The sequence below is a fragment of the Catharus ustulatus genome, chromosome 5 (genome assembly GCF_009819885.2).
Source record: "Catharus ustulatus isolate bCatUst1 chromosome 5, bCatUst1.pri.v2, whole genome shotgun sequence".
NCBI lineage: Eukaryota > Metazoa > Chordata > Aves > Passeriformes > Turdidae > Catharus > Catharus ustulatus.
This window is the reverse complement of record NC_046225.1, coordinates 74,326,177-74,353,550: the sequence shown is the minus strand read 5'-3', so window position 1 is coordinate 74,353,550 and position 27,374 is coordinate 74,326,177. Positions and strand designations below refer to the sequence as shown.

The following is a 27,374-nucleotide window of genomic DNA, read 5'->3' as shown; positions in this document are numbered from 1 at the left end:
AACCATTCCCCAGCACTGCCCCATGTCCCCAAGTGCCACATCCACACAGCTTTTAAATCCCATCAGGGATGGGGACTGCAGCACTGCCCAGAGCAGCTGTGACAGAGCTGGACACCCTTTCATGAAGAAATTTCCCCAAATATCCAACCTGAGCCTTCCCTGGCCCAGCCTGAGGCCGTTCCCTCTCCTCCTGTCCCTGTCCCTGTTCCCAGAGCCCGACCTGGGGCTGTCCCCTCCTGTCAGGGAGTTGTGCAGAGCCACAAGGTCCCCCCTGATCCCCCTTTTCTCCAGGCTGAGCCCCTTTCCAGCTCCCTCAGCTGCTCCTGCTGCTCCAGACCCTTCCCCAGCTCTGCTCCCTTCCCTGGACTCACTCCAGCCCCTCAAAGTCTTTCTTGTTGGGAGGGGCTCAAAAACTCCCCCCAGGACTGGAGGACAGGACAGGCACTGCCCTGGTCCTACTGCCACTGGCTCATGTTCAGCCATCTGTGGAGACTCAGGAGAAATATTTTAGGGATTGGAAGGAAGGAAAAAAGCTTCATTAAAACATTTCTTTTCCTGCTAAATGGCAGTCCATAGTGCCTTGTTCATGTGCACAGTTTAGAGATGTGACAGATATTGTCCAACAGCTGCCCTGTGTGTTTGACCATGACATGGGTCTGGTTTGGTGGGATTTTTATCCTGAGCCCAGTCCACTTTGAGGAATTACTGAGTCTCCTGTAGAGAATTAATTGGAGAAAAGCAGAGAGCTTGGTTCACATGTTTTTCTCTGTGAGGGTTGAGCTCTTCCGTTTGAAATAAATACATGGCTTATAAATAGATTCCTCTTTCATAAAATGCAAAGCAGTCTCTGTTTCACAGGACAACAGGAACCAAAAGCAGCATGAATGAGTGCTGGAACTGCACAGCTGAGCTGCTGGGCAGGACCATCTTGGGAATTACCAAAGCTTGCAGGTGAAAGGATGCTGAGGTTTGAATTGCAGCACATCTCAAGAACTCAGGAAGAGAAACACTGTATTTGTATAAAAAGCTTTCTGCAGAGTGTTTTTAGCATTGATCAGTGTCCAAGAAGTGATCTGCTGCTCTGCTTCTTCAGGAAAATTCCCTTTAGCATTCCAGATAGAACAGGGCAAGCCTTGCAGCATCTCTGGAGCTGCATTTGGTGATTCTGAGTTTTGTCTGCAGAGGTGGATGGCACCAGGAGGGTGAGAGCAGCATGGCAGGGCAGTGACTCAGTTCCAAATGTCACAGAGTCTGTGGGGGCCTGCTGCCACCCCTGTGACATGTGTGCTGCAGCAGCCTGAGCTGCTGAGGGCTCTGCTGTGCAGCCCTGCCTGTCCTTATCAGCCCCAAAGTCAGGCTGAGATAACCGAGGTGAGCTGCAGGCTCACTCACAGTCTCATTTTCTGATGGGAGATATGCAAATAGGAGGTTTTTTTTTTTAGGAAGGCATTGTTTGGATCAGGAGATGCTGGAAACTTGGCACAGTGTGCTCCTGCTGGGACACAACACAATCCAGCAGTTCACAAAATCATTGTGTCCTGAGTTGAGTGAGTAGCTCTGCAGTTTCCTATGAGACCATTTCAATATCTTCCTGAATTAAGGCTTAAAAGTTAATCCTTTGCAGGATTGAGCAGGTGACAAATATCAGTTAGGCTTATCAGCAGAATATGCAAAGCAGCTATCAAGGATGATGATATTTTACCATTATCTTTTGGTTTTTGTTTTTTTTTTGCATTACTGCCATAGTTAAAATCAACAGGAAGCCTCAAAAAAATCAAAAAATCGGAGAGTTTCCTATGGAAAACTTGTGAAATGAACCCAGTGGTCAGTTCCATCCTCCCAGCTGCTCCTGTCAGGATATTCTTCATTTGCCAGATCTTAATTAGTGACTGCAGCACATGCAGAGAGGATGGCACTGAGATCTGCAGTGACTCTTAGTCTGTACCTACCTCTGTTTTGGGGAGTTGAAATCAGCAGGGTGGAATGAAATTACCCTGTAATTTGTGATCCTTGTGTGCTCTCTGGGTTTTGTTTCACGTGTTATGATTTACATCTTCCTCTCTGAAGTTCCAACCAGATGAATCTCCATTACACCGGCACAAATTAAAATTAAAAAATCAGAATACTCCAAAAGAAAAAACACACTTTTGGGTCCTTGCTTCTGGGTAACCCAGAAGCAGAGGCAGGAATGTAAACTTTAACAGGAATATTTGATTTCTTTCTTGCAGCTGATGAGGAGCACCAGCAGAATGTGGCAGCAGCAGCAGCAGCAGGGGCCAGAGCGCGGCCCCAGGGCGAGGAGCGAGCAGAGGGGATGCCCAGGCGCCGCAGGAACATGGGCAGCAGGCTGATGGCCCAGAGGAGAGCCCAGCAGGCAGAGGAGTGGCTGCAAGGTACTTCACATCACCCTGCACACATTTAACAACCTCCAGAGCACGTGTTAGAGCTGGGAAAGGGGTGCAGCTGCCTCCTTGCTGGTGGATTATTTACAGTTTCACCATAACCTGTTTTCTCTCCCTACTTCATCCCTTTTCTCTGTCTATCCTTTACATTTAACCTCTGCCTCCTCCTGAGGTGAATCCTGGCTGTTTGTGGTGTCAGACTTTTCACATCCTGCCTAAAAACTTTTGTATTTCCTGCTTAGCCACACAGGGAATTAAATTTGAGAAAACAGAATCCGCACCTTGCACTGAATAACAAGCTGTAGTAATTGCTGATTTCTTTTAAATTGTGATATAACCTCTGCAAAATGTGGAGTTTTCTCTCCAAGGAGCCATCCAGGTGATGGTCAGGATCAAGTGGATTACCTGGAGATCACCACACACTGCAGCATTTTGCCAGCAGGTTGTTGACAATGTGTTGTGCAAATCCTGTGCTGGATTTACAGTTCCCAGCTACATTTCTGTGGTGTGCTCATAGACAAAAATATGGTGACAATAACATCTTTCTACACCCTGTAAGTTTAACTCCCTTTTCTGGTGAAGCTTGACACATTATTCTCTTTATTGCTGGAGAGATGAGATCACCATGATTCACCCCCCTGGATTCTTTTTGCTTTCAGATCGTGGGTGAAGTGTTCAGGCTTTCTGCTCAAGTGGGCTTTGCTGCACTGGGGCTTGCAGTGGAGATCAGAGTGTCTCTGTGCTGTGCAGGAGGTGAAAGCACTGAGCACACACCTCTGTCATGCCTTGAGCAGGGACTGTTTGCACTTTGTTCAGCTTTTCTTGCCCTGCAGTTCACAGAAAGCCTCATGGTGGCAGGTAAATGTGCTTTTCCAGCTAATTATGTTCAGCAGATTCACAGATGGAGATTGGACAGGTGTGAACTTTTCAACTTTGGTTATTTCTTCTCCTGTGATAACATCCTGGAAAGAAAATGGAATCTAAAAATACTCAGTTTTCAACTCCAGACATCAAAAGTTTGAATGCTGAAGGCCGACAGTGAAGCTGTCAAAGCAAACAGCTCATCTTATCTTATCTTACTTTGTCACTCTAGCAATAGAAGAATCTGTGTCATTGGGCTTTATAAATAATTCTTTTGCAGCTTTCTGTACATCAGATGCAAGTGCTGCTGCTTTTGCATGAAGTTCCCTTTGAAATGACATGCCTTCTTTTATTTGCTTTCCCTAATTTCTTACCCAAATTAAAAACAGCTTCTTGCTCTTTGCTTCTGTTTTGTGCTGCTCCTGTGGGCGGTTTTGTTCACATTTTGGGATGGTTTTTCCAAGTGGCTGAGCACAGGTGCACAGCAGGAGCAGTGAAGCCTTTGGAGAGTGAGCACAGCCTTGAGCAGAGGAGCTGTGGAGAGAAGCAGCTGTCCCTGCTCCCCCAGTGACCAGTGACCATTATTAACTGGGATTTGTCACCCTCTGTGCTGCAAATCCTTCAGCCTGGCCCTGAGCTACCTGTCTTAGAGTGGGGTTTGGGTTTTCCCCTTACACAAGGATGTGTTGAATGTTTTAAAGCCCTCTCTGTGCACATCTGGGATTTATCCTCTTGTTTTTGCCTATTTGCTTGCATTTGAACCAGCTGGAACAGCAAGTTCTCTCCACAGCAGAGTTTTGTGCTAAAGAATTCCTTGGAAAGAGAGCCCAGTGCAGCACCAGGGCTGAAGAGCAAAATTATTTCACAATTTACACAGAAACACCAAACCAAAGCCAGTCTGGTTTCCCCACTCTTGCCTTGTAAATGCTCTGAAAACTTCTGAACATCTGTAACCAAAGCAGATTTTTTTTTGTTGTTTGAATCTGTTACAATATTCTACTGTTAGGTTTCTGTTCCCTGTGTGGAATTTCCACCCTGATCCTTCTCTGTGTCACTGACTTCTTCCAGGAAGTGATTTCTTCACCAACCCATCTCTGCAAGAAACTGAGCTCAGGGAGGGTGTGAGGATTCCCTTGCCCATCCCTGTGTCCCTGAATAGTCACAAAGGGGAGTCAGGTAGGAAGTGCTGTTGTCACCAGAGAGTTCTGCCTGTTCTGCTGACTCTAGGAAATGTCCCCAAAGCAGCACTTGCAGACTTTGGAGTTGTGGTTAGCACCAGGGTTTTCTGTTTTCCATCTAACAATCAGATTTCAATTCCAGAATGAGAAAGAAGCTTTGAGGGTAAAGTTGTAGCCCACGGTTTCTGAGCTGAATGGGGGAGGAAAAACAACCCCAAAGCCTGGGCACTAACATCAAAACCTTGAAAACTTAATTGTCCTTTCTGCAGCTGAAATCTGGATAAGGAGTCATTTAATAACAACAGAAATAGTAAATTATTATTTTCAATATTCAAGCATTGCCAGTGGAACTAAACCAGGTTGGAATTCTTCAGCTTGCTGGGGAATTTAGCTAATTAAATCAGTTACAGATTGTCACAGACAATATTGCAGCACCAAATATCTTGACTTTGCTCCCAGAAGGAAAATCCAGCAGGTGCTGGGTTCCTGAGTGCCAGGATCCAGCCAGGTGCCCACCCTGCCTCAGTTTCTCAGCAATATTTCTCAGTGGGGATTGACTGCTCCAGGATCAGGAGAACATCAGCACCTGCAAACACCCTCTGATGACCAAAGATTGCTGGGACATGCTTCTCCTTGGTGACAAGGCAATTCTCAAAATGAGACCCCTGAGCTGCTCTAGAAAAATGGTTTTGATTGCCTTAAATTGCCCAATTTAATTCCAGCCACAGCACTGCTGCCTTTTCTGCAGCCCTCTGCAGTCTGGGAGTGTTGTTAAAACCTCTGTGCTCTGCACATTGCTCCTTTCCCTGTGCAAAAGGAGTCTGCAAGGAGAGTTGTGTATTCATGTGATTAGGTTGAGATCCCAGCTAGCAGACTTAATTAACTCTCTGTGTCTTAATTTAAATTGAACCCAGACAGAGGTGGCTTTGTGGACTGGCTACAGCCAAACTGAAAATGCTGCAGGGCTTGAATGGGTGAGGATTTCAGGCATTAATCATTTAGAGCAAGAGAGGCCAAGCTGAGCAGTGGGAAAAGGGGAGAAACTGGAGCAGGACTGAGGGTTGTTTGGGGCATGTAAATAAATAGCATTACCCATTTCCAATTTCAAATTTACCATCCAAGGAGGGTGTGCTTGGCTCTGGTTTTTCACTGATGCTCTGAGTGCATCCACTTGGATCCAGCTCACCTCTGGGTGGACATAAGGGTGTTTTGTTGAGAGCTTTTAATTTCCTCTCAGAAATGGCAAGAAACTTCTCAAGTGACAAGAAACTCCTTGTTTGAAACAGTGACAGTGTCTCGATCCAGCTGTGGTAAAAATAATGAGGGTGAGGAGTTTCTGTCACTTGGAGTTGTGTCTTGGGTCGAAATTTGCTGCTGTGGATGTGATGGAGAGAGAAACTGGTGATTAAAGCTGTTCTAAATCATGGTATGGTGAGCAAGAGACTTGTCTAAGAAATTCCAGCACTTTCCAAAGTGTCCCAAAACAGGGACCACTGGGCAGTGCTCTGGTCTGGGTGAAAAAAAAATGAAAAGGGAAGGAGGTGCCAGAAGAGCCTCAGCAGCCCAGTCCATTTCCAGGGAGTATTTTTCAAAGGTTTGATTTTGAAAGACACTAATTTTCACATCTTCAAAATGACCTCTCTGACTTGTGGCAAAATGTGTTGCTGAAAAATGGGGCTTTGTGTGGATCATATTTGGTTTGGGTTTTTAACAAACACAAAGTAATGACTCCCTCAAAGAAAGAATTTGGTTTTGTCAGGTTGCTTTTATTATTTAGCCCAATCTGTGGGCTCTCTACTTCTGGCAGCAACATTAAATTCCAAAAGTTTTCAATATCCCAACACCTGCATGGATTTTCTCTGAGCTTTTAACATTGTGCATTGAGCACAAGTGTTGGACTCACCAGCACACTGAATTAAATTAAATTAAATTATTTTACTTCCACAGCATCAGTAATGATAAATCCAACAGCTTTTGACAGTCTGAGTGCTCCAGCTTGTAAAATAAAACACAATAAAGAAAAGTTAATGAGTGCAACATAAATGAAATTGTGAGTTCCTCTCTTCTTTTTGTATGGTAACACATTTTTCATTGTGTTAATCACTAGTGGGAGAAGAAAGCAAAAAACAAGGTTTTAAAAGTTTTTAAAATTATTATAATTGGGCATTTTAAAATGCTGTTTATTGCTTTGTGTGGCATCTAAACTCAGCATTCCAATCTTGCAGCTAAAAAAGTCTTGCCATGAGTGTTTTCTGCTACTTTTTGGAGGGGAAATAATACAAAAATAATTCTTCATCCCCATTGAGTGATGGATATTGTGTGCATAAGTTCCAGAAGAAGGTGTTTGTGCTGAAATCTCTTAAAATAAGCACTTTTTCTGAGCACTGAAAGATCTGGAAAATGTGTAAATTTAGCAGCAGTGATGTGATCCCACGCTGTTCTTGTGAAGTGGAGCTGCGTTCACTGAAATTATTTTAATGCTTAATCAGTAGGAAAACCTTTCTAGTACAGTTAAACTTTGACTAATATCCCAACTAGTGAATCAAAAGTCAAGTTTTTGCCTTGCTGCTACTCATCCAGTGAGTTTGGTGTTGTCAGAGTGCCCCCAGTGATGTCTGATCCCTCCAAGGCACAGGCTGGGGGGGTCTGTGGTTTTTCACTTCTGCCAGATGGTTTGAGCTGAGAATAAACCTCACATTCTGCTCTGAAGCTCTGCTGTCCTTTTGTGTCTGCTGCACTTTTCTGCCCTGAGTGTTGCCTGCTTTTGTGGCTTCAGATTAATAAAGTTCCTTGCTCAGTTTCTAAAGTGGGTAGCTACCAAATTGAATTAAAAATTTAAAAAAATAAACATAGAAATTAAGGCTAGTTATTAGACTAGAATTAATCCTACCACAGGTTTGTGTTACTGAGGAATGGCCTCACCTTCCCAGTGGCTGGTGTCACACATCTCTGGGGTATTAATTACATTTTCTGCTTTTACCTGGCATCTTTCCCCACCTCCTTTCTCTTACTCCTTTAGTAAATAAAGCAGCTGGCTGTGCCCAAAGCACTTTCTGTGAGTAGCCACTTGTGCAATTCTCACTCTTTTTCATGGGTGGGAATCCATTTGCTTCACCCAAAATTTAAAAGGAGAACTAGACCAGGTTGGATGGGGTTTGGAGAAACCTGGTCTAGTGGAAAGTGGGGGTGAGGTTGGAATGAGATGATCTTTAAGGTCCTTTCCATCCAAACCATTCTGTGATTCTGGGATAACTAAAATACACAGTGCTGATTGTTTATTTTGGAAGTTTTTGTCTATTTATGCTAAATTTCTGCCCTGGTAGAGAACACCAGCACATTTTCTAAGGGAACTGGGAAGCATTTTTAAAAAGAAATCTGTAAATTTTCAGGAATTTAGACAGCTGTGTGTGACTGATAACTTTCCTGTTGTTCTACCTCTCAATATGTTCAAAATATCAAGGAAAAGCAAAGCTTCCCTCTCAGCTCAGAGCCCCAGGTTTGTGTAAAGCAGAATTTTCACATCTTGAGATGGGAACTTGTGGGACTGTTGGGATGTTAAAACTCATCACACCCCAAGCTCAGGGACAGATGGAGCACAAATTCCTATGGACTCACCCCCCATGGGCTCTCCCAGTGCTGTCACAGCCAGCAGTGTGTGAAAAGTGATTGTTAAAAGCTGCTGAAACAAAATAAAAATGAAATAAAGAATTTCTGGCTGTGTGCAGCATCCTCCCTGCTTTTGGTGGAGCTGTAACAACAAATGGATTCAGCAAATGGTTTGGCTGGGTTGTTTGTGTTGCTGTCAGCATGTTCAGGTTTATTCAGCACATATTAATGGCACTAATATCAGGTTTGGTGGCCTGGTGACCTCCCCAGCTCTGCTGAATCATGTGCTGTGTCTGGATTTTATTGGGGAAATGATGATTAAGGGGTCACATCAGATGCTTCAAACAGGAGGAAAGAAATGCTCCTGGACAACAAAAATAATGTTTGATCCAGGAGTGAAAAAAAAAAACAAGCCTTCCTTAGATTCCTGGCTCAGGTAATCTTAATATAGATGAAATCTGAGAAGCCCTCAGGTGGATTTTATACTTCTGGTGTTTGCAAGAAATGATTTTCTAAACAACAATACCAGAACTGAGCTGTTAATTTTGGAGTAATAACTGCTCACCCACTGTGTTTGAAACTCCCCTCCATGCTGTATTTAAAATAGAAATAAAGTTATTTTAAGCATCATTAAACCTATAGAAACCACTGTGTCAGATGTGAGTGTCCCTCCTTGCAGGAAAGGGGAACCCTTTTGATCATCTCAGTCCCAGACTCCAGTAATTCTCTGAAACTCAGCTCAGCAGCCAGGCTCTATGAATTCCATCTCCTGAAAACAGCTGGTGTTTGAGAGCCACCTACACAGCTCTCAGATACATTTATTTCTCATGCTTGGTGCTTTAACCATAGTCCCATTCTGTGCCTTGCAATCAGTAAAACAAAAATGTTTCCAGCTTAATTCTTCATAAAAAAGAAGGGGGAGTGTCATTCATCCATATGCTCCTTTCAGAGCTCCCAAAAAAAAGGGCAGGTCAGAAAACATCCTGCCAGGACAGCACTGGGGATGCTCACAGCACCAATTTTACCCAAAAAGGGGATCCATGTGTCAGGAGCTTCCATTGGAAGCCTGCACTGGCTGTGAAGATTTTCTGGGAATGTTGAGGTCACTCCCCAAAGCTTTGGTGGGACCAGGGACTGATTTAAACCAAATAAAATGGCTAAATGTTCCTGAGTTTTGTGCTGCATTTAAAAGCTCTTTTTCCTCAGCCCCTGAGTGAGCAGAAATCCTCATTTGCACACCCTTTGAGCATAAAACCCTTTCATATTTCAGCCTTGCAGAAATCACCTCTGTAAACAACCATTTGTCATACAACAGGCAAATATTTACATGTCATTTTCTTGCAGGCAGACCCAAGATTTGCATTTCAAGGATTTTTTTTTTTTTCCCTTCATCCCTGAAAAGTTATTTCTGTCAGGCTGGAACCAGTGGATGAGTGGGGTACCTCTAAATCCCACTTTTTTTTTCAGTGGATGTGTTGTGCAAAACCTGAGGGTAAATGGAAAGAAATTCTCTGCAGGCCAATGTTGAGCAGATAAATAATAACAATTTATGTATCAGAGAAAAATCTCTTTTTTAATTGTGGAAATCAAGAAATATTTATGAAAAACCTTCAAAGGATCAAGGAAATCTTTACTTCTGCCTTCACTTGAGTGTGTGTTTGCCTTGTTGCTGCTGCTCTGTGGCTTTGGCAGCCTTGTGTGATTTTTTTTTTTTCCTTTTTCCATCTAAAAGGGTCTTGTCTGAAGTGTGTGTGTGTCTCCTTTTCATCTGCTGCTGCTTTCCTAGGCAGCACTGATGATTTAAAATTTGTCATTTGCGCGATGTTGCAGAGGAAGAGGATGCTGAGGAGGTGCCAGAATTTCAGGTGTCTGGGAAAATTGGAGCAAAGAAGCAGAGGAAATTAGAAGAGAAACAAGCCAGGAAAGCCCAGAGAGAGGTGAGAATTTCCTGCCACGTCTTGAGCAGAGCAGCTCAGCACAGACCTGGGGATAGCACAGAAAAGCAGAGGCAGTGTCATCACTAAATGGTTGTTTTAACTGAAAAATCAACTAAAAATAAACTAAAATTCAGCTTTAGCTGGCCCATGGAAAACTGTTGCATTTTCTTTTCATTCAGACTCGTGGGGAGGAGAGGAGTTCAATTCTTGAATTCTTTTTTTTGGATGTTTCCCCTTGAAAATGCAGCCCAGCCCCTCATTGTGGATTGTGAGGAGTGCTTCAGGTGTAAAAAATCAGAGTGTAAAAACTTGCTCTGATTTTATCTGTGTTCTGCCATATTTATTGTTTTTACAGGTTGGGGGGGATCAAAAGCATTTTGGTGTTAATTCCAGGGAAACAAGAGGATTTTCTGCCCTCTGAGGGCAGCAGTTTGTGCATTTTCCTTGGAATTGTTCTGGTTTTTAATTTTATTTATTTATTTTATTTATTTATTTTATTGTTCTGTGTGAACATTTTTAAAGCTTTTGAAATCCAAATTGGGAATTTTAGTGTCACCTGAGCTTTAAATCCAGTGTAGTAGGTAATCAACTTAATTACTGGTTATATATAAACTTCCATTATTAATCTTTTCTCAGTCAGTGCTTTCATCATTTTGTTACTTTCCATACTCATTATATTTAATTTTATATTTAATTTTTTTTTTTTGTGGAAAATCTGAGCAAAGCTGAATGAAGTTGGATAAACATCAGTTGGTGGAGCAAGGAATCTCCTGTTTCATTTTAAAACACGCTGATTTTTATTTTCCCATGTAGACAGATAAATTCCTTGGATGGGGCTTTTTCTCTGAAACACTCATAGCCAAATCCTCCACTGGAATATTTTCTGCTTGTCCTCTTAATTTATTTTCAAATTCAAGTATCCTGAAGAGCTTAAAAAATCCTTAAAAAAATACACTAAACACCCTTTTTATTTCTCCTTATTCTTATTTTGCAACAACCTCTTTGGCTTAAAAACAAAAGTAAAATAATTTCAAGATACCATTGCAGCTTTTTCTTTAAGAGATCCTGCCCAGGTTAATGATACATTTGAATTCACTTTATTTTTACAGTTTGTGTTCCAAATCCCTTTTTTTTTGGGTCCATTCTAACTAAACTTCCAGTGAGGAGAAATGAAATTCTGTGACACAACATTGCTTAACATCTCTGTTGTAATAAGCTCCTTAGCACATTCAAAACTTAAACTGTTACTGAGACACAGATAAGACAAGTGAGAAGGGTAATTTCTAAATTGACCACAATGTTGAGTGTGCTGAAGGGGAGGGGAAGTGAGATGATAATGGCTTTTTTTTTTTTTTTTAATTATTATTCTTTTTGATCTTTCCTTCTGAGCAAGTTGGTAAGAAATCCCCTCATGGCATCATAACATGAAATTTTCAGATTTAAAAAAGAGTAAAGCTTGGCTTGCATCATGTTTGTTTTAGGCTGAAGAAGCAGAGAGGGAAGAAAGGAGGAAGCTGGAGTCCAAGAGAGAGGAGGAAAGGCGGAAAGAAGAGGAGAGGATTCGTCTGGAGGAGGAACGCCAGGTGGGAATTCCTGCATTCCTCTGTGCAATTTTGGCATTGCTTCTAGAAAGTTCTGGGAGCTGCAGGGATCCCAGGCTCTGTCCTGCTCCAGCCACATGCAGGATTTGGAGCTCAGGGCTTTGAGCTGGAACCAGCAGAAAGTGAAAGGCAGCAACAGCAGATTTTGCAAATGTTGTGTGAAATTTGTGTGATTCCATTCTAATTCTCTGTATTTGCATGTGCTGCCCAATTAAAGATCCCTGAGCTGTGCATATGTGACCCAGAAAAACAGGTCCTGCTCAACTGAAAGCTTTGTTAAAGACTTTTCATTAGTGAGGGAGGAAAACTTCAGAGCTGCTTTTTGTGCTCAGCCCATCAGGGTGAGAACTTTGTGCTCTGGTCCTGCTGCAGGTTGTGTGGTGGAAAGGACAGAGGTGTTCTGCACAGTCCTGAGATGAAAAATTGCAACCCCCAGCTCTCACTGTGAATTTTTTTTGATTTTTTTTTGGAAATTTGTGTCTCTGGTTTGCTCCAAGTGCAGGTTGTGTAAGTGGGGTGTGTTGCTGATAATAATTTACAAAGGAAAAGACAAATTTTGCTTTCCTGTCAAAGGCAGGATAAAGCAATTTAGAAAAAAAAAAATCCATGCATTACACATAGGGATTGTATCCATGAGATCTTTATGTGAATGTCCATTTAGCTCTGGGGTTAAAATCCTTTTCTTTCTGAGCTCTCAGCTCCTTTCAGAAATTGGAGGGGGAGAATGTCAGCACTACATCAGGAGATGTGGAAAAGTCTGAGATTTTGACCAAACTTCAAACAATAATTCCACAGCTTCCCTTCCAAGAGAGATGTACAAATTTATTTCTTTAATATTTTTCCTGAAGTTTTGAGAATTTCATGATAATAATGAATTGAAATGACTCCAGTGCTTTGGGGAATTGTGTCACACTGGCTGGACAGTGACATGAAGTGACACTGGAACTTCAGTCCCTGGCAGCCAGCACAGCTCAGCTCAGCAGGTGAATTTTTAAACAAATTCCACCTGAGCTGGGCCAGCCTGCTCTGAGGAAGCTGCAGCACAGGACTGAGTTGTTCTAGGGTTTAACCTGGGCTTTAGCAATTTTTAGCTGGATTAAAGGCACAGTTAAAAAGTTGAGTAGAAAATAAAGGTGAAATTTCAACCAGGCATCTCTTCATACTGAAATAATTATTTATTTTCTTTTAATTTTGTTTCTGTTTGGTTGAGGGCTATGAAATTTATTTTTGGTTGAATGAGGAAACTCTTTATTTACTGGTTTAATTTGCAGGACTTTAAAGAGGAATACAAACTAAGGCTCTGGTTTTATTTATTTATTTATTTGTTCATTTGTTTATTTTTAATTTTTGTACCCAGCAATCCACAGAGTACTTCCTAGAACTTGGAAAATTACTCAAATGCTTGAATCCAGCTTGGTCCCTTTAGCCAATACCCACCTACTTAAATCCTGTCATTTTCAGCTATTTTAGTTTGGTTAAATTATTTGTTTCCCCAGCATTTATCAGGACAGAAGCCCTCCCACCAGGCTACATCAGGAACATTATTCAATATTTAATTTTTTTATTCAATATTTAATTTTTTTTTACTTGTGTCTAAGTTGATAATCCAGTAACTGCAGAACATTTGGAGCTTGGATCAAAGCAGATATATCTGACAATATTTAATGGCCATGCTCAGCTGTTTGCTGGTAATTTTAAATCTGTCTTCATGGAGTCTGCAGCAGGAAACAACATTTTGAAGAGAGCTCAGAACATCTCATCTGTCCAGTCTTGTTACAGGCTGATGGTGTGATGGAAAAGGCACAGCCTCAGTGAACAGTGAGAGCATCACTGGGTTTATGGAATACACAGGATAAAATGCCATTTATTTTCCTCTAGAGCAGGAATTCTTCATTGCACCAAGTAATATCCTGTCACCAGTAAAGCCCTGTGGGCTGCACATGTGATGATTCCATTCCCTCACCTGAATTAGGAGGTGGAAAAGCAAAATTCTGAAAGATACCTCAAGTAGTGACTGATGGGAGATAAAAACCAGGGGCAGCTGTTTTTCTAAGAGGCATTTTGGTCACTGACATTGCTACAAGGCACAAAAAATTCAGTTTATCACTGAAGTTTGCCTGAGACAGTGAGGTAAATCAGAGAGCTCATTTTCCCCTTCCTGCCCCAGTACATCAGAATTTAATATTTCTGGCAGAAATAGCAGACAAGCAGAGCCAGCTTTGCTAGCTAAATTCCACTTGAACTTTTTTTTTTTTCCCCAGTCTCTCACCCAAGAAATGCTGCTGAAATTGTGCTGACAGGTGGGAACTGTACCTTGAGGGAGTCAGAGGGGCTAAAATCTTGCCTACTCTTGAGAAAAATACCCCCTGCTTCTATTTCAATCAGTTTGTATGCACTTATAAATAAAATGTGGTTGCCCCTTGACTTGAGTGTTGCAAACCAGATCATGTATTTTTAAATTCAAGTTTCCTTTCCAGTGTTCTGCTGAGCTGATTGGCTGCAGGCCTGAGGAAGCTCCTTTAGAATTGGCATTTGCTTCAGCTCTGCTTTACCCTGGGGATTTCCCTTTCACTCTTGGAGTTTTTTGGTGGTGAGCTGGTTTACCAGCCAGCACCTTATCAATGAGAGTGAGCTTCCTCTGATGTTGCAAAACAGAGTTTTCAGACAAAACCTGGCAGATTGCTCACATTAAAAAACTCTTTTTTTTCTTTTTTTCTTTGCCTGTGCACAGAGATTTTGGTAAATTTGCGTTTAATTTAATTTGTGCACTGAGTATTTCTTAGAACTTGGAAAATTGCTCAAATTCCTGGATCACTTTAGCCAAATATCTGCTTAAATCCTTTAAATTAATTTAATTTGCATGTGGATCCTCAGAGCTGTAGAAATGAGGGTCAGCCAGGATCACAAAGCTCCTCTGGAAGGTTTGACCCTAAAGTTTTGACTCTGATATTTGAGGCACCAAGTTTTAGTTGTTTTATTGTGTGAACATCAAGATTTGTGTCTCAGCAGAGCTCTTCATTATCTGTTTGATATTTATATCCATTTTTCCTACATAAACAGTGCATTTCTGCACTGATGGAGATAATTCCAATTTAAGCATCACTTTTCAAGTGCACTTCTCTCAAAATTAATTTCTCCTAGGGGAGTACAAGTTGAAAACCTTGCAAAAAAAAACTTCATTTTCTGATTTTGTGGGGATAAGGACACTTATTCTGTCTGAGCAGTGAGGGGGACAGGAATCCTACAGATCCACCTGTGCCAAATGATTTTCTGCAAAGTTCTTTTTGCTACAATTCCAAAACTGGATGCTGTACAAGGAGAGAGTTTCTTTAATCCAGGAAACAGCCACAAAAAAAAATAAAAAAAAAGAAATTACAGGGAGTGAGTGGTGGCTGAAGAGTGTCCAGAATGCAGACTGAACTAGACAAGTATGATGACACCAAAATATTGGATTTTTATGTGTAGCTTGATAAGGAGAAATGTCTTTAACTCAAACTTGATTTTTTTTTTTGTGTAATTAAATTTGGCACACTGCCTAAACAAGTGCAAACCAATTTTTTGGGGTTGTGTTGGACAGATAAATGGTATTTAAACCTAATACATCAGCAAAAGTTACTTAAACACCTCAAGCTGGCTAATTGGTAAATTTGAAATAAAAGCATAACATATAATTGAACTTCATCTTTTTCTTAAGCTGTCACTTAACAAAAAAAAATTACAATACTAATTTTTATCCTTAAAACTGAAAGTTCACAATTTTTTGCAGGTAAAACACGAGATGTCAGGTACAAGTTGGAATTCCTGTGTAATTCATATTTGTATGTGCTTTTTATTTATACATCCAGGTTCTTGGTGTGCAAGGGGGTGAGAAAAAGAACAGAAAATGAAGTTTTAGTGACTCATTTATTTATTTATTTGTTCAATTAAAATGTGGTCAGAGTGGGAACACTTTGTTCTTCACGTGCAGTGGAATAAAACAAACGAAAAGAAAACTTTACACTGCTCAAGTCACATTTAGATGGGTGAGGAGAGAGGCAAACCTGCTTCAAAAAATAAAAAAAATTAAAAAAATAAAAAAATAAAAGGCGGCAGCTGTAGATGAGCATCTGCAGTTACCAAATTTCCACCTGCTGGGATTTCCCCAGCACCCCACCCTGGACTCTGTGGGGTTGAGCCCAAATCCTGGGCTCAGTTTGTTTAATTTTAATATACTTAATTTTTATTTTTTTGAGATAGGATTTAAGAGCAAAAATAAAACTTAAAGGGTATAAAGAAGGAATTTATTAACAAAAATTTTATTGTGCAAAACCAGCACACTCAGTTTGACCCTGCAGCTCCCACACTGCTCCATGAGCATGACAGAAGGGTTAGAGAGATGGCAGAACAAAAAAAATAAATATTCCCAGACATCCAGGGTTCCCCTCTCAGCTTCCCCCTTGCAGAATCATCTCTCCTCCTGCTCTGCAGTTTGGATAAATCCTTTTTTTTTTCCCTACAGACTGAATCACAGGTGAATTTAGCTTGTAAAACACGTGAGGCTCTGCATGAATTTTTAATTTTTAGATGAAAAAAAAAACCTTAATGTTATGGAGAAAGCTGCAACCACCAGGAAGCTTTGAGGGCTGACACACTTCAGTGCCTCAGAGCACCTGGAAATGCTCTGCTGATCAAAATTCAGCATCTGGAAAAGAAATTCCTGTTGGCAAAGAGGGGCTGGTGGGTGAGTGCTCTGCCAGTGTCACAGCAGGGCTGCTCCTCTGCAGCTCTTGGGGATGGGATACTTCCAGAAAATGCAAAATGGTTTTTTTTCAGGTAGGGAAGGAGCACAGGAAGGAGCCTGGCTCATTTGTTACAGCTCCCAGAAGCAGGAAAATGTGGTTTAGTTATTGTTGCTCCTAGTTACAAATGGGACACTCTCTTCTGAGCTTTTCTTTTTTTTGCAGAACAATCTAGAAATTATTTACCAAAGCAAATTTGAGGCTTTGTGATTGTTTTTTTTTTTTTCTCCTCATTTCAAATCCTGCTGAATTACAACCTCTCTAACAGACCAGGGGAAGAACATTATTCTCTTCTTTCCAGGATCAAGATTAAATTTAATGCACTTACAAGAAGAGAACAATTGCAGTTGCTTCCAAATGAAATATGGTTATGTTGTTCTTGGCATCTGGAGTGCATATAAGGGAAAAAATCTGCTGTTGGATTAATTGTTGTGGTGATGGATGACCCAAAAATGATCTTGTTTTGTCTCAAGAGCTTCCTCAGATCTGTAGATTTTTCATGAGATAGCAGTTTAAAAAACGAATTTGGCTTTGCAGAAACACTCAGATCCTCTCAGTCCTGTTTTTCTCATTCTTGGATGTTGGCAGGATTCTTTCTCCTGACTTTCTGGGAATTTGATGAAATAAAAATGGGACCAAATACTGTTTTTTATCAAAGGACATATTTTTTAATATGGATATATTTTCTATATACTGAATGATCTGTCTCTCCTTGTCTTAATGGAAGAAATATTTACACTCTAGCTATTTAAGGAAGCAATTACCATATTAGAAATCAATATCACTGTTCTTTAAAAGATCAATTCCTCTGCTGCTGATAGAGGAATGCCCTGGGACTGTCACTGAAATTTGAAGAACTCCTCTGTTTGTTTTATTCTCTGGAATGTGATGGAGCCAGAGGCCAGATGCTTTTGGAATCTCTTTGTACCAGGTGCTGCACAAACATGAATTCCTGTGTGGAATAAACTGTCCTGCAGGGAAACATTTTAATTCTGTGTGAGCCATGGAATCTTTTAGATTGGAAAAGGTCTCTGACATCATCAAATCCAACCTTCAAAGTTAGTCCTGCCTTCTGTCAGAGAAAACAAAACAAGTTTTAAATTAAAATAATGGAAAGCTGAAAATTTAGGTGTTCCCTGTAAAAATCTTTTCTTATTTGAAACATTTTCTAAGTAATCTGTCACATTCCCAAAGCTTTAATCACCATTTTGATTTGTGGAGGTGTGAATTCCACAGAATCCTGTCACTGGTGCTGGGCTTGGAGTTTTCTGGGTCAGCTTTATTGTGGGCTTTAAGGCTTTAATATTTATTTCAGCGTAAGCCATGAAGATTTTTTATTGCAGATAACTAAAAGCCTGAAGCTTTTATTTAGCAAACAACATGTTAAAAAAAACCCTTTTGTTAATACAATCATGCCTTGCCTCCTGTGCCTAAAACACTTTATATAATAAATTTCTATTCCATGTAGGCACAGTTTGCTGGAAGAAAGGAAGAGATTTTCCTTGAAAACTTGATTCTACTTAAAACTTTTCCAGGCTGGCTGTTTTTCCCTCCACCAGTGTTCCCTGTGAGCACTCCCAGTGTCCTGCAGTGGCAGAGCAGAACTGGGAGCAGTAACCAAAAATGTGGAGGTTGCTTCAAAGTGCAGGGAGGGGCAGGGACTTCCTGCCAGAAGCAGCAGCCTCATGCAAATGAAGCAGGCAGGTTGCTATTTAAGAGTGGTTCTGTCCCTCTGTCAGCTCTGCTGGTGAGATGGTCACTGGAACTCCTTGTGCCATCAAGGGACAACTTAGAATCTTTAAATCTAAAAAAAAAAAAAGTTTTTATGTGCTGGCTGCAGAGAAAGGAGATGCTGCTTCACTTAAAACCTGACTTGGGAAAAGAGCAGACTGACCACTTGGCATCTTTTCTGTCCAGGAAGAGGAAAAAAGGAAGGCAAAGGAAGAAGAGGAGAAGAGAGAATATGAGGAGTACCTGAAGCTGAAGGAAAGTTTTGTGGTTGAAGAGGAAGGGGTTGAAGAAGCAATGACAGAGGAGCAGGTACGTGGGGCTGGCTCTGCATTGTCAGACTTGCTGCCTTGCCTTGTGTAAAATGAATTTAAAAGTAGGAGTCAGCCAAAGGTTTTGGCTTGTGAAAGCTGAATTGTGTCTGTGGCACAGGTTAACCCTGCAGGATTTCCTGGGGAATGCTGCTCTTCCTCATACCACACTCCTCCAGGTTGTTTCAGAGCTCTGAGGGAACTTGCTGGAAATGAGTTCTGTCCTCCCTGAACTAAAACTCATCCTGGAATTCAGATCATCTCTCACTGTCAGCAGCTCTGCCTTACCCACAGACTCTGAGCCAGTAAAGTTGAATTTGGAGTTTGAAAGTGCCCACAGACCTTGGGGGCAGTTATTTGGGTTTGGCTTTATTTTCTACACTGAGAAATCAAATTAAAAACCAAACTCATGTCTCAAAAGGCTTCTGATAAAGGAATCCTCAGGACACTGCTGCTCTTGAGGCTGCCTGCAGAGCTGCTGGATGTGGTGGTTGAAATGTGATACTTGATATAAAATCACAGCAAACCTGAAAAGGTTTTGCTGTTGTGGGAGGCAGAGTTCTTGTTTTGTCTGGTGAAAACCTGTTAGACACAATTTATTTGCTATCACATCCTGGAATTGCTCTTGGGTTGTAGCTGCCAATTTGAGCTGTCCAGTGCATTTCTTGGGAAGGATTTATTTCAGGGCCATGTGCTGAAGAGACTCTGGAATTAAATGGATTTGCTTTAGTGTGACTGAGAGTGGCTTTGAGCACAGCATTTTGTGCCTAATGTCAAGCAGCATTGCCTCATTACAAGTTCTCACTGTGGATCCTTCCCCATCAAGAAAAATTCCTCCATCACACCAGGATTAACACCAAGAGTTCTGTCTGGTGATGGGGAATTCCCCAAGCTGCAGTGAACAGCAAAATGCACACTTTTATTGACAGTTCCTTCAAAAATCTGTACCTGAGATTATCCCTGAATATTGATGTGTTCCACTTCAAACACCCTTTAAAGCTGGAATGTGTTGATTGTTTCCTGTTAAGGAGAAATTAATCTCCATGTCAGGACAGAGAAAGGTGTTCTCACCTAAAATAGCTTGGGTTGATGATGCCTGGATCTCAACCTGAGAGAACTTTGGTGGAGTGGGGAGTTAGAACTTGAATTGCAGGCAATTTAAAAGTCATATTCAGAAATAATAACAGGTACAGAGTTGTTTGGAGACAGCAGAAATGAGAGAAATGATGGAGGCACCCTGGCCTGGTGCTGGCTGAAGTACAGGTTAAATCTAGATTATTTTTCTTCCCAGTCCAGTATCTCAGTGTGTGTAGTTAAAAATTATGCAATCTAAACATTTCCAGCAAGTTTTTGATGCATTCAATACTCATGAATTTAAAATAATTCTTTTCCTTGCTGTCTCCAGTCTCGCAGCTTTCTTCTGGAATTCCTGGAATATGTTAAGGTGAGGTGCCTTTGCTTTTTCTCCCTTCCTCTTTCATTTATTTAAATATCAAAAGTGATACCTTCAATGAGTGTATTTTCTGAGCCAGCACAAGCACATCCATCATTACTAAAATGGTTGAATTCCAGCTGGGTCCTGGCTTTTGGATGTGGCTCTTGCCCTGGTGGATCTCCCTCAGAATTTATGGAAGCAATGTTTGCTGTGGGTTGGGATTTGGAGCATTCAGGCTTTTTTTGGTTGTGACCATCAGATTTCAAAGCAGTCTCTCCAGTGAGCTCAGAGGAAGGAGAGTTGCTGTTCCAGGAGGGTGCTCTGGCACTGGGAAGCTCAGTCCCAACTTTCCCTGGGATTCCTTCACTTTTTTCCATCCATGCAGCTTCCAACGTTGTCTCAATGTTTAAGAAGCAGCTCCCTTGTTTTGGGCAGGGTGTGTCAGTGTCCCTTTGATCCCATTGTATGTTTGGCTGTTCAAAACCTGGGCTGTGTTCCTGCTTTTGATCTGGGAGGGCAAAGCTCTTCACTGTTGCCATATCTAAGGTCAGATGCATTTTTCTCCTCTCACTCCAGCACTGTCATGCAATTCTTTTTTTCCTAATGAATTTCTTTACTGGAATCTGAACTCTCAGGATGTGTGATTTAGCAAGCAAATCACTTGGATGTTTAGCCAGCTGCTGATCATTTTGTATTCCAAAATCTCAGCTTTGGGCTGCTTTTGCACATCCATTATCCAGCAAAAACCCTGGACTTAGAGCAGATTTATCTCCAGGACTTACAGATTTGCCTCGTGGCCGACTCTCCTTGGGGAGTCCTTGGAGTGATTGTCCTTTGGAGTGAGTGCAGAGCTGGGCTGCTCTCTGCCTCTCTTTCACCTCTGTAGGTAAAAAAGGAGATTCCAGATCTTTGGGATCTCCCACAAGCATTGGGAGGTTTCCAAGTGATGACACAGCCAGGCAGACTCTGCTCATTGCCCCAAGGTTTGTGGTGGATGGCCCAGATTAATCACAAGCTCCCAGTTCAGTGTTCACTAAATTTTGTATCAGCCACTTTATCTTGACGTCAGAGAAATTCAACTTGGGCTGGAAACTGAAGTCTGAATATTGCACACCTGATTTCCTCTGCAGAGCTGAGCTGCAGAGCTGGGGCATTGCTTTCACAAGTTTTAAGTATTTTTCTTTAATCTTGAAAGTGTGCTTTAATGTATAGATTATGTATTGCCCTCATCTCCTGTTCTGTTCACAGAAACCATTGACAGGAAGCAGTGCTGAGCTGCTTGTAGCTGTCTGAAAAAAAATGTATAAATTAAGAGCAATTGGCATTTAAAAAAAAAATAAAATCAAATTTAGCTCTTCTGTTGAATAATTTCTCATGGTGGTATCATTGACTGGAGATAATTCACCCCATGCTTCATTCTTAAGGGTGTTGGAGGCAAAATGCAGCTCTGGAGGAAAGCAGCAGCATCACCCCTAGGATGAAAATTCAGGGAAATGTGGATGTGCTTTTGTTGTGGAGAAATGTTTTATTCCCCTGGGATCCCATGGTGTATTCCAGAGTGTGGGGGTGCATCCTGATCCCACCCCCTTGGGCTCTCATTCCCAGCAGGATCTCTCTTGGGAAGCTTCCACTAAACTTGCTCATAGAGGGGGAATACCTCTAAGTGAAGGTTTGAGTCCTGTTTCTCCTGTTCCTGTGGCTTTGCACCAAGCCCCCAGCCCCTGTAGGAGAAGATGTGACGAATGTTGGCAGTTCCCAGCTCTGAGAACTGAATTCCATGGACTGGTTCCAGCTCCCTGTGTTCAGTCCATGGTGTTCAGTTCTCTAGCTTGGCTGCATCGAACTTCACAACTGCTAAATCTGTGTGTGCCTTCCTTTTGGGTCTGATTTTATTAATGAAAGAGATTCATCTATTTCAGCCTCTCTTGATTTCTTCAGTGGCCTCCCAGTATGCTCTCAAGACCAGAAACAGAGGAATTGTTTGAAGGATTTCATTTGTTCAGATGCAGCTCCTGTGGCTGTACATACATGGATTTTAGGAATGTGGTCCTGAATATTAACTGAGCTTTCCAACAGTTTTGTCTTTTCCAAGCTCCTTACAAACACTGCATCCTTTTACAACTGAACTGATGAACCCCTAAAACTTTGGCAGAGAAGAAAACAGGAACCAAGCAGCTCCAGACAAGCACTGCAGGTGTTTTCTCTGGAGCTGCAGACAAGCACAAAACCAGATGTGTGCAGTGATGACTGAGAAAAGCTGCAGGAAGAACCTGTCAAGAGCAAAATGACAATTTGCAGTTCCAACACTGCCAATTTTAATAAGGTGTTGGCTTGCTTAGGAAGATTATTATGGCATTAATACACATGACATCAGTAAAACACACTAAAGCACTTAATGCTGCCAGTCCTGCCTGGCTTTTATGTAATACACACCAGTGATCATTTTAAAAGGTGCTTTGAAACATCCCTCAAAGCTAAAACACACTGGAAATTAAAGGTAGCAGCTGAGAAACTCAGGAGGTGGGGGAAGAGAATCTTGTCCTGATGTAAGGAAAAGTGCAGGATCAACACTGGCAGATGTGTTTGAGTCTTGCCCTAAGTGGGTCACAGCTCCCTGCTTTAGGTAACCTGAGAGTTTTTCATCAGAGGAAAGTGCTTACTAGGAGTTTTTTTATTTGAATGGAAAAAAAAAATAATTCCCAGCTTTCTCATTCATCAGCTTAACTCTTGTTTGTCTCCACAGAAAACAAAAGTTATCCAGCTGGAGGACTTGGCTTCACATCTGGGTTTGAGGACACAGGTAAGCACTGACTTTGGGGAAATATTGATTTTTGTTGGGCTCCTGTCTCCCTTTTATACCAGAACTACATTTAAGTGCACAGTGGGTTACTCAAAGGATTTATCTGGTTAAAATTTAAATTATAATTTCCTTCTGCAGTCATATAAAAAGAAAAAGAGAGAGGTAGAACTGTAGAAACTAACATTTAAGATGCAGTGGAACTGCATGCTTGGAGTAACTGTAGAGTAAACCCAGCCATAAATTCAACAAGTTGTTGCTGTGGGTTGGTAGGAGAGGTTTGCTCCTAAAAGGAGCAGGAAAAGATACAAAAACCATGGAATTTTTGAGCAAGGAACTCAGTGTGCTTCATGGAACTTCCTGGCACATCACAGCCTTTCCATGGGAATATTCCTATAACCCCCTGCTCCTTGAAACAGCCAATAATGGCAATAAAAGTCTCTTTTAAGGGATAGGGGATTTAATTTGAACATCCCAAAATGCAAAAAAATTTAAAATCCTCTCTCAAAGACCAAAGGGCTGATTGCATCTCTCTGTGTGGGAGTACTGAATTCCTTAACCCTGAGGGATCTCAGTGCAAACCTCTGTAGTTTATCTGAACATGTGAATTTTTTTTTTGCTTCCCTTTTGATCACTCTGTTCCTCCTTTTTCTCTTCTGCACAGGATGCAATTAACAGAATCCAGGACCTGATGGCAGATGGCACCCTGACAGGTGACAGCCAAAGCACAAAGGGGAACTTTGTGTAGCTGGTGGTGCAGAAAATGCCTTCCCTGAGGCAGAGAGAGAATTCCAATGCCATTCCTGTTTTAAGGATCTTGATAGCTACATATTTATATTTAATTTATTTATCTACTGAAGGCCTTTTGGGCTAGCTGTAAATGAAATGTGAATTTGAGGGGATCACAGGGATGATTTGGGGTGGTTTCCAAGGCTGGATTGGGGTGTGGCATGTGGAAAGGCAAACACCCCAGGGTGCTGCAGGTGCTGCAGTCAGTGAATATTTGTTCCCAGCCCTGTGCTCACTCAGTCCAGGCTGGAATGGCAGCAGAGCAGCAGAAAAGCAGGATGGGGAAGGGTCTGCAGAGGAATCCATGTGAGGAGCAGCTGAGGGCACTTGGCTTGTTCAGCCTGAGGGGAGATTCAGGTTCTGCAGCTCCTCCTCTTCTGTGACAAGGACAGCACCCAGGGCATGGCTGGAGCTGGGTCAGGGAGGTTTATTTTGGATATCAGGGGAAGGTTCCTCATCCAGAGAGTGCTGGCACTGCCCAGGCTCCCCAGGGAATGGCTCAAATCTTCCAGAGCTCCAGGAGGGTTTGGACACCAGGGATGCTCAGGGTGGGATTGTTTGGGCTGGATCAATGATCCTGGTGGATTCCTTCAGCTCAGGACATTCTGTGATGCCATGAAAAGGAGCAGCTGCTGCTGTGAAGTCCCAGCCAGCAGTGCCCAGTGCACAGAACCTGTTCTTTGAGCAAAATGAGCAATCCCAGGGAGTGCTGCTGGCACTGCTCCAGCACCCAGCAGATCAAACCCTGCCCTTCCCCAAGTGAGTGCTGCCTGTTGGGAGGAGAGGGGAGCCCAGAGCTGACTGCAGGTGCTGTCCTTGCCCTCAGGTGTGATTGATGACAGGGGGAAGTTCATCTACATCACTGCACAGGAGATGGCAGCCGTGGCTCAGTACATCAAGCAGCGAGGCCGGGTGTCCATTGCAGAGCTGGCCCAGGCCAGCAACTCCCTGATCAACCTTCAACCTGACAGCAGAGCTGTGCCTCCAACTGTGGCCTGAGAGAAACACTGCAGGGCTTTCACCTCTGAATGAATAAACACACCATTAAAAGCAAACAAGGACCTTCGTGGTGCCTGGATGCTCTTTGGAAGCATCAGCTGCAAACTCATATTTGCTTTTCCTTCTGTTAGAACTGGTGTTAAATGGTGGAGTTGGGAACCAGAAAATGCTCAGGAACTCAAACACTGCTGCACCTGTAGCCCAGGAAGATCAGGAATTTATCCCTCATGTTGCTGTAAACAAACTTTTCATTGTTGGCCAATTCTGATGTTTGTATCAAATAGATTTGCATTCAGGATTCTCCAGGCTTGCTCTGCACTCTGGAGCTCTTTAACTTTGTGGTGGACACAGCCATGGGTGTGTAGGTTTTGTCTTTGTTCTTGCTGAAATATATCCTGAAACTCTGGGAGGAATGGTTGCTCTGTTAAAACTTCCAGGGGTTATTTCAGGAAACTTCTGCTATAGAAATATGTTTATATATTGATTTATGTAATTTAAAAAGTTGACTTGCAGACAGGCTGCATCATTTCCCTGCAGCCAAGAGACACAAACCCCTCCAGGGAAGGGCTGACTGGGCTCATTTATTGCAGGCCAGTCCTGCTGATAGCAGCCAGACCCTGGTGATTCATCCTTTGAAGTCAGAGCCAGCTCAGAGTGTCTGAAGGGCTCAGACACCCCCACCCCGTGGCCTCTGTGCTCTGCAGGTTTGGGGGTTTTTAAATAAAAACTTCAGACACTCTGAGTCATGCAATTAGTGTTGCAAGTTAATGATTATTAATGTATTAATTGTACAGGGCACTTATTTCCTGCATTAGAATATTTATTTTTTCAGTCATTTATTCATTCTCCTTTCTGAAATCAGCAGAATTTATGTGAATAAACAGTAACTGGGGAGGACAAGAGGTTTTGTCTCTGCCAAACTTGAAACCTGAGCAGACTAAAAACCTGTTATCAGTGGGATGAGACAGCAATAAAACAATGGGAGGAAACATTTCCTGATCATCTCTGCATGTGAGAGTGCAGGAGAGGGGAGTTCCAGCAGCACCACGTGTTGGTGTGAAGGGTCAGCACATCCTGAGTGCTGAAATATTTCACATTTGAGGCTTGTAAAGTCTCTTACTTACAGATTGCCTATTAAATTTTTTAAAAATGCTTGGGTTTTGCCATTATTTTTTTGTTCTGTTTTAAATTACTCTTGCAATAAAATCAAGAATATTGAAAGAATTGCAGAGGTTTGTGTTAGAAGTGGGCAGGGACAGGGTTGTGATCCTCTCCCACCATTTCCATTTCTGTTCTTTTTACCCAGCTGCATCCTCTCAGCACTCAGCAAAATTCATTTTTTATCTCTTTTTGGAGTTGCTTTGCTGCATGTGAAGTGTGAGCCTGAGGATTTATTTACATGAGCCAGGAGAAAATAATGTAGGTAACAAAAAACCTGAGTGGAGTTTCTCACTGTGCTGAAAACTGCTGTGGAACAATCTGGAATTATTGCACTTCTGTGAGTTTGCTGAGCTGCAGGAGGTGGGGACAGGTGGGTGGTGGTGCCTCTGGATCCCTGGAAGTGCCCAAGGCCAGGCTGGACAGGGCTTGGAGCACCCTGGGATGGTGGAAGTGTCCCTGGCATGGACTGGATGGGATTTAAGGTCCCTTCCCAAACCTTTCCATCACTCTGTGCTCACCCCTGGGATGAGCCTGTGCTTCTGTGGGACTCAGCAGCCAACTGGCACAGTCAGCACCAAACCCAGGGCAGTAAAACACTGATTAAATGGTAAATACAGGAAAATTCCGGGCATTTAGGGCTCCTCACTTTGCAAATCCTCCATATGCAAATATTAGCCCTGGGCAAGGGCAGCTCCTCCCACTGCCCCTCTTTGCAAGAGCCAGGATGGTGGTGATGATTTTTTGCTTCCTGCTGCTTTGTCCAATCTGTTTTCATTTGGTTTTAATAGGTGGAACATCCCCCTACCTCCCTATTTTCTGTTAAACTGCATTAAATTAAATTAAAATGTTAAATGCATTATGCAGCTTTTTTCCCCAGGTTTTCCCTCTGAAGTAGCACAGGACTCCCAGGTACTCTGGCTGTACACAGAAGGAATAAAATAATGATAATAATAATAATAATAATAATAATAACAATTACAAGCTCCTTGGAGTCCACTCATCCTAATTTTGCCATTCCACCCAAAGGCAAAGGGCAAAAATAAAAAATAAAATTTTGTCTCCAGAGCACACAAGGTGAGATCTCATCAAGGAAAACTGCAGCTTTTTGTGTGATGGAAGAATGGAGTTTATGCAAAGTGTTTACAGGTTAAAAAATAAACTTAAAAGCAACAAATGCCACAACTTTTCATTTTATTTCTTTGTGATTGGAGTTTTTCTGCTCTTCACCCTCAGGGTCTCTGAGTTTTCTCTGTAACTATGGATACTGGGAACAGATTTCTTTTTTTTTTCTTTCTTCTTGTTTGGGGTTCTGTTCTAATTCATGTTCATCATTTTAGGAAAATGTTAAATATCACAAGATGGCAGTGAATCACAAAGCTGCAATATTCCCCTCTGCACAGGAACAGCCACGTTCTGCATTCACAGATTTCTTTCTTTTTAACCCCAAAAGCAAATCCAGATCATTAATACCAATCTGTGGCTTCAGGGATCCCTGAAAAAAAAAAAAAAAAAAAAAAAAAAGCTGATACCCAGGGAAGTTTTGTGCCTGCTGCAGGGATAGGACTTTAATTCTTTTCATCTTCTTTGATACAAAAGAAAAAGTAAAACAAAGGAGGGGGGAATTATCTCCTTCCTGCCCTAAAGACAAGAACATTTTATGATCTCTCTGGATACATCAAAAATGACATTTTCTATCCCTGGGGACGAGGTGGAACAAAGAGTGACAGCTGGGATAAAACCCCACACCTGGAGTGCCCCAGCCCTTCCCAGCCCCTCTGCTCCAGGTTTGTT

At 42.0% G+C, this 27,374-nt stretch overlaps 1 protein-coding gene across 1 annotated transcript in view; it reads left to right on the top strand.

Moving 5' to 3' along the window:
- The window catches only part of DDRGK1 (DDRGK domain containing 1), a 29,618-nt gene extending 4,044 nt beyond the window's left edge, over positions 1-25,574 (top strand). Inside the window, exons 2-9 of the mRNA XM_033060781.2 lie at positions 2,229-2,393; positions 9,878-9,984; positions 11,466-11,567; positions 18,281-18,403; positions 19,808-19,846; positions 22,581-22,637; positions 23,299-23,347; positions 24,250-25,574. Coding sequence (XP_032916672.1) covers positions 2,229-2,393; positions 9,878-9,984; positions 11,466-11,567; positions 18,281-18,403; positions 19,808-19,846; positions 22,581-22,637; positions 23,299-23,347; positions 24,250-24,422 — 815 coding nt within the window. The 3' untranslated portion in view covers positions 24,423-25,574. The remainder of the gene's footprint in view (positions 1-2,228; positions 2,394-9,877; positions 9,985-11,465; positions 11,568-18,280; positions 18,404-19,807; positions 19,847-22,580; positions 22,638-23,298; positions 23,348-24,249) is intronic.
- Positions 25,575-27,374: the final 1,800 nt, after the last annotated feature.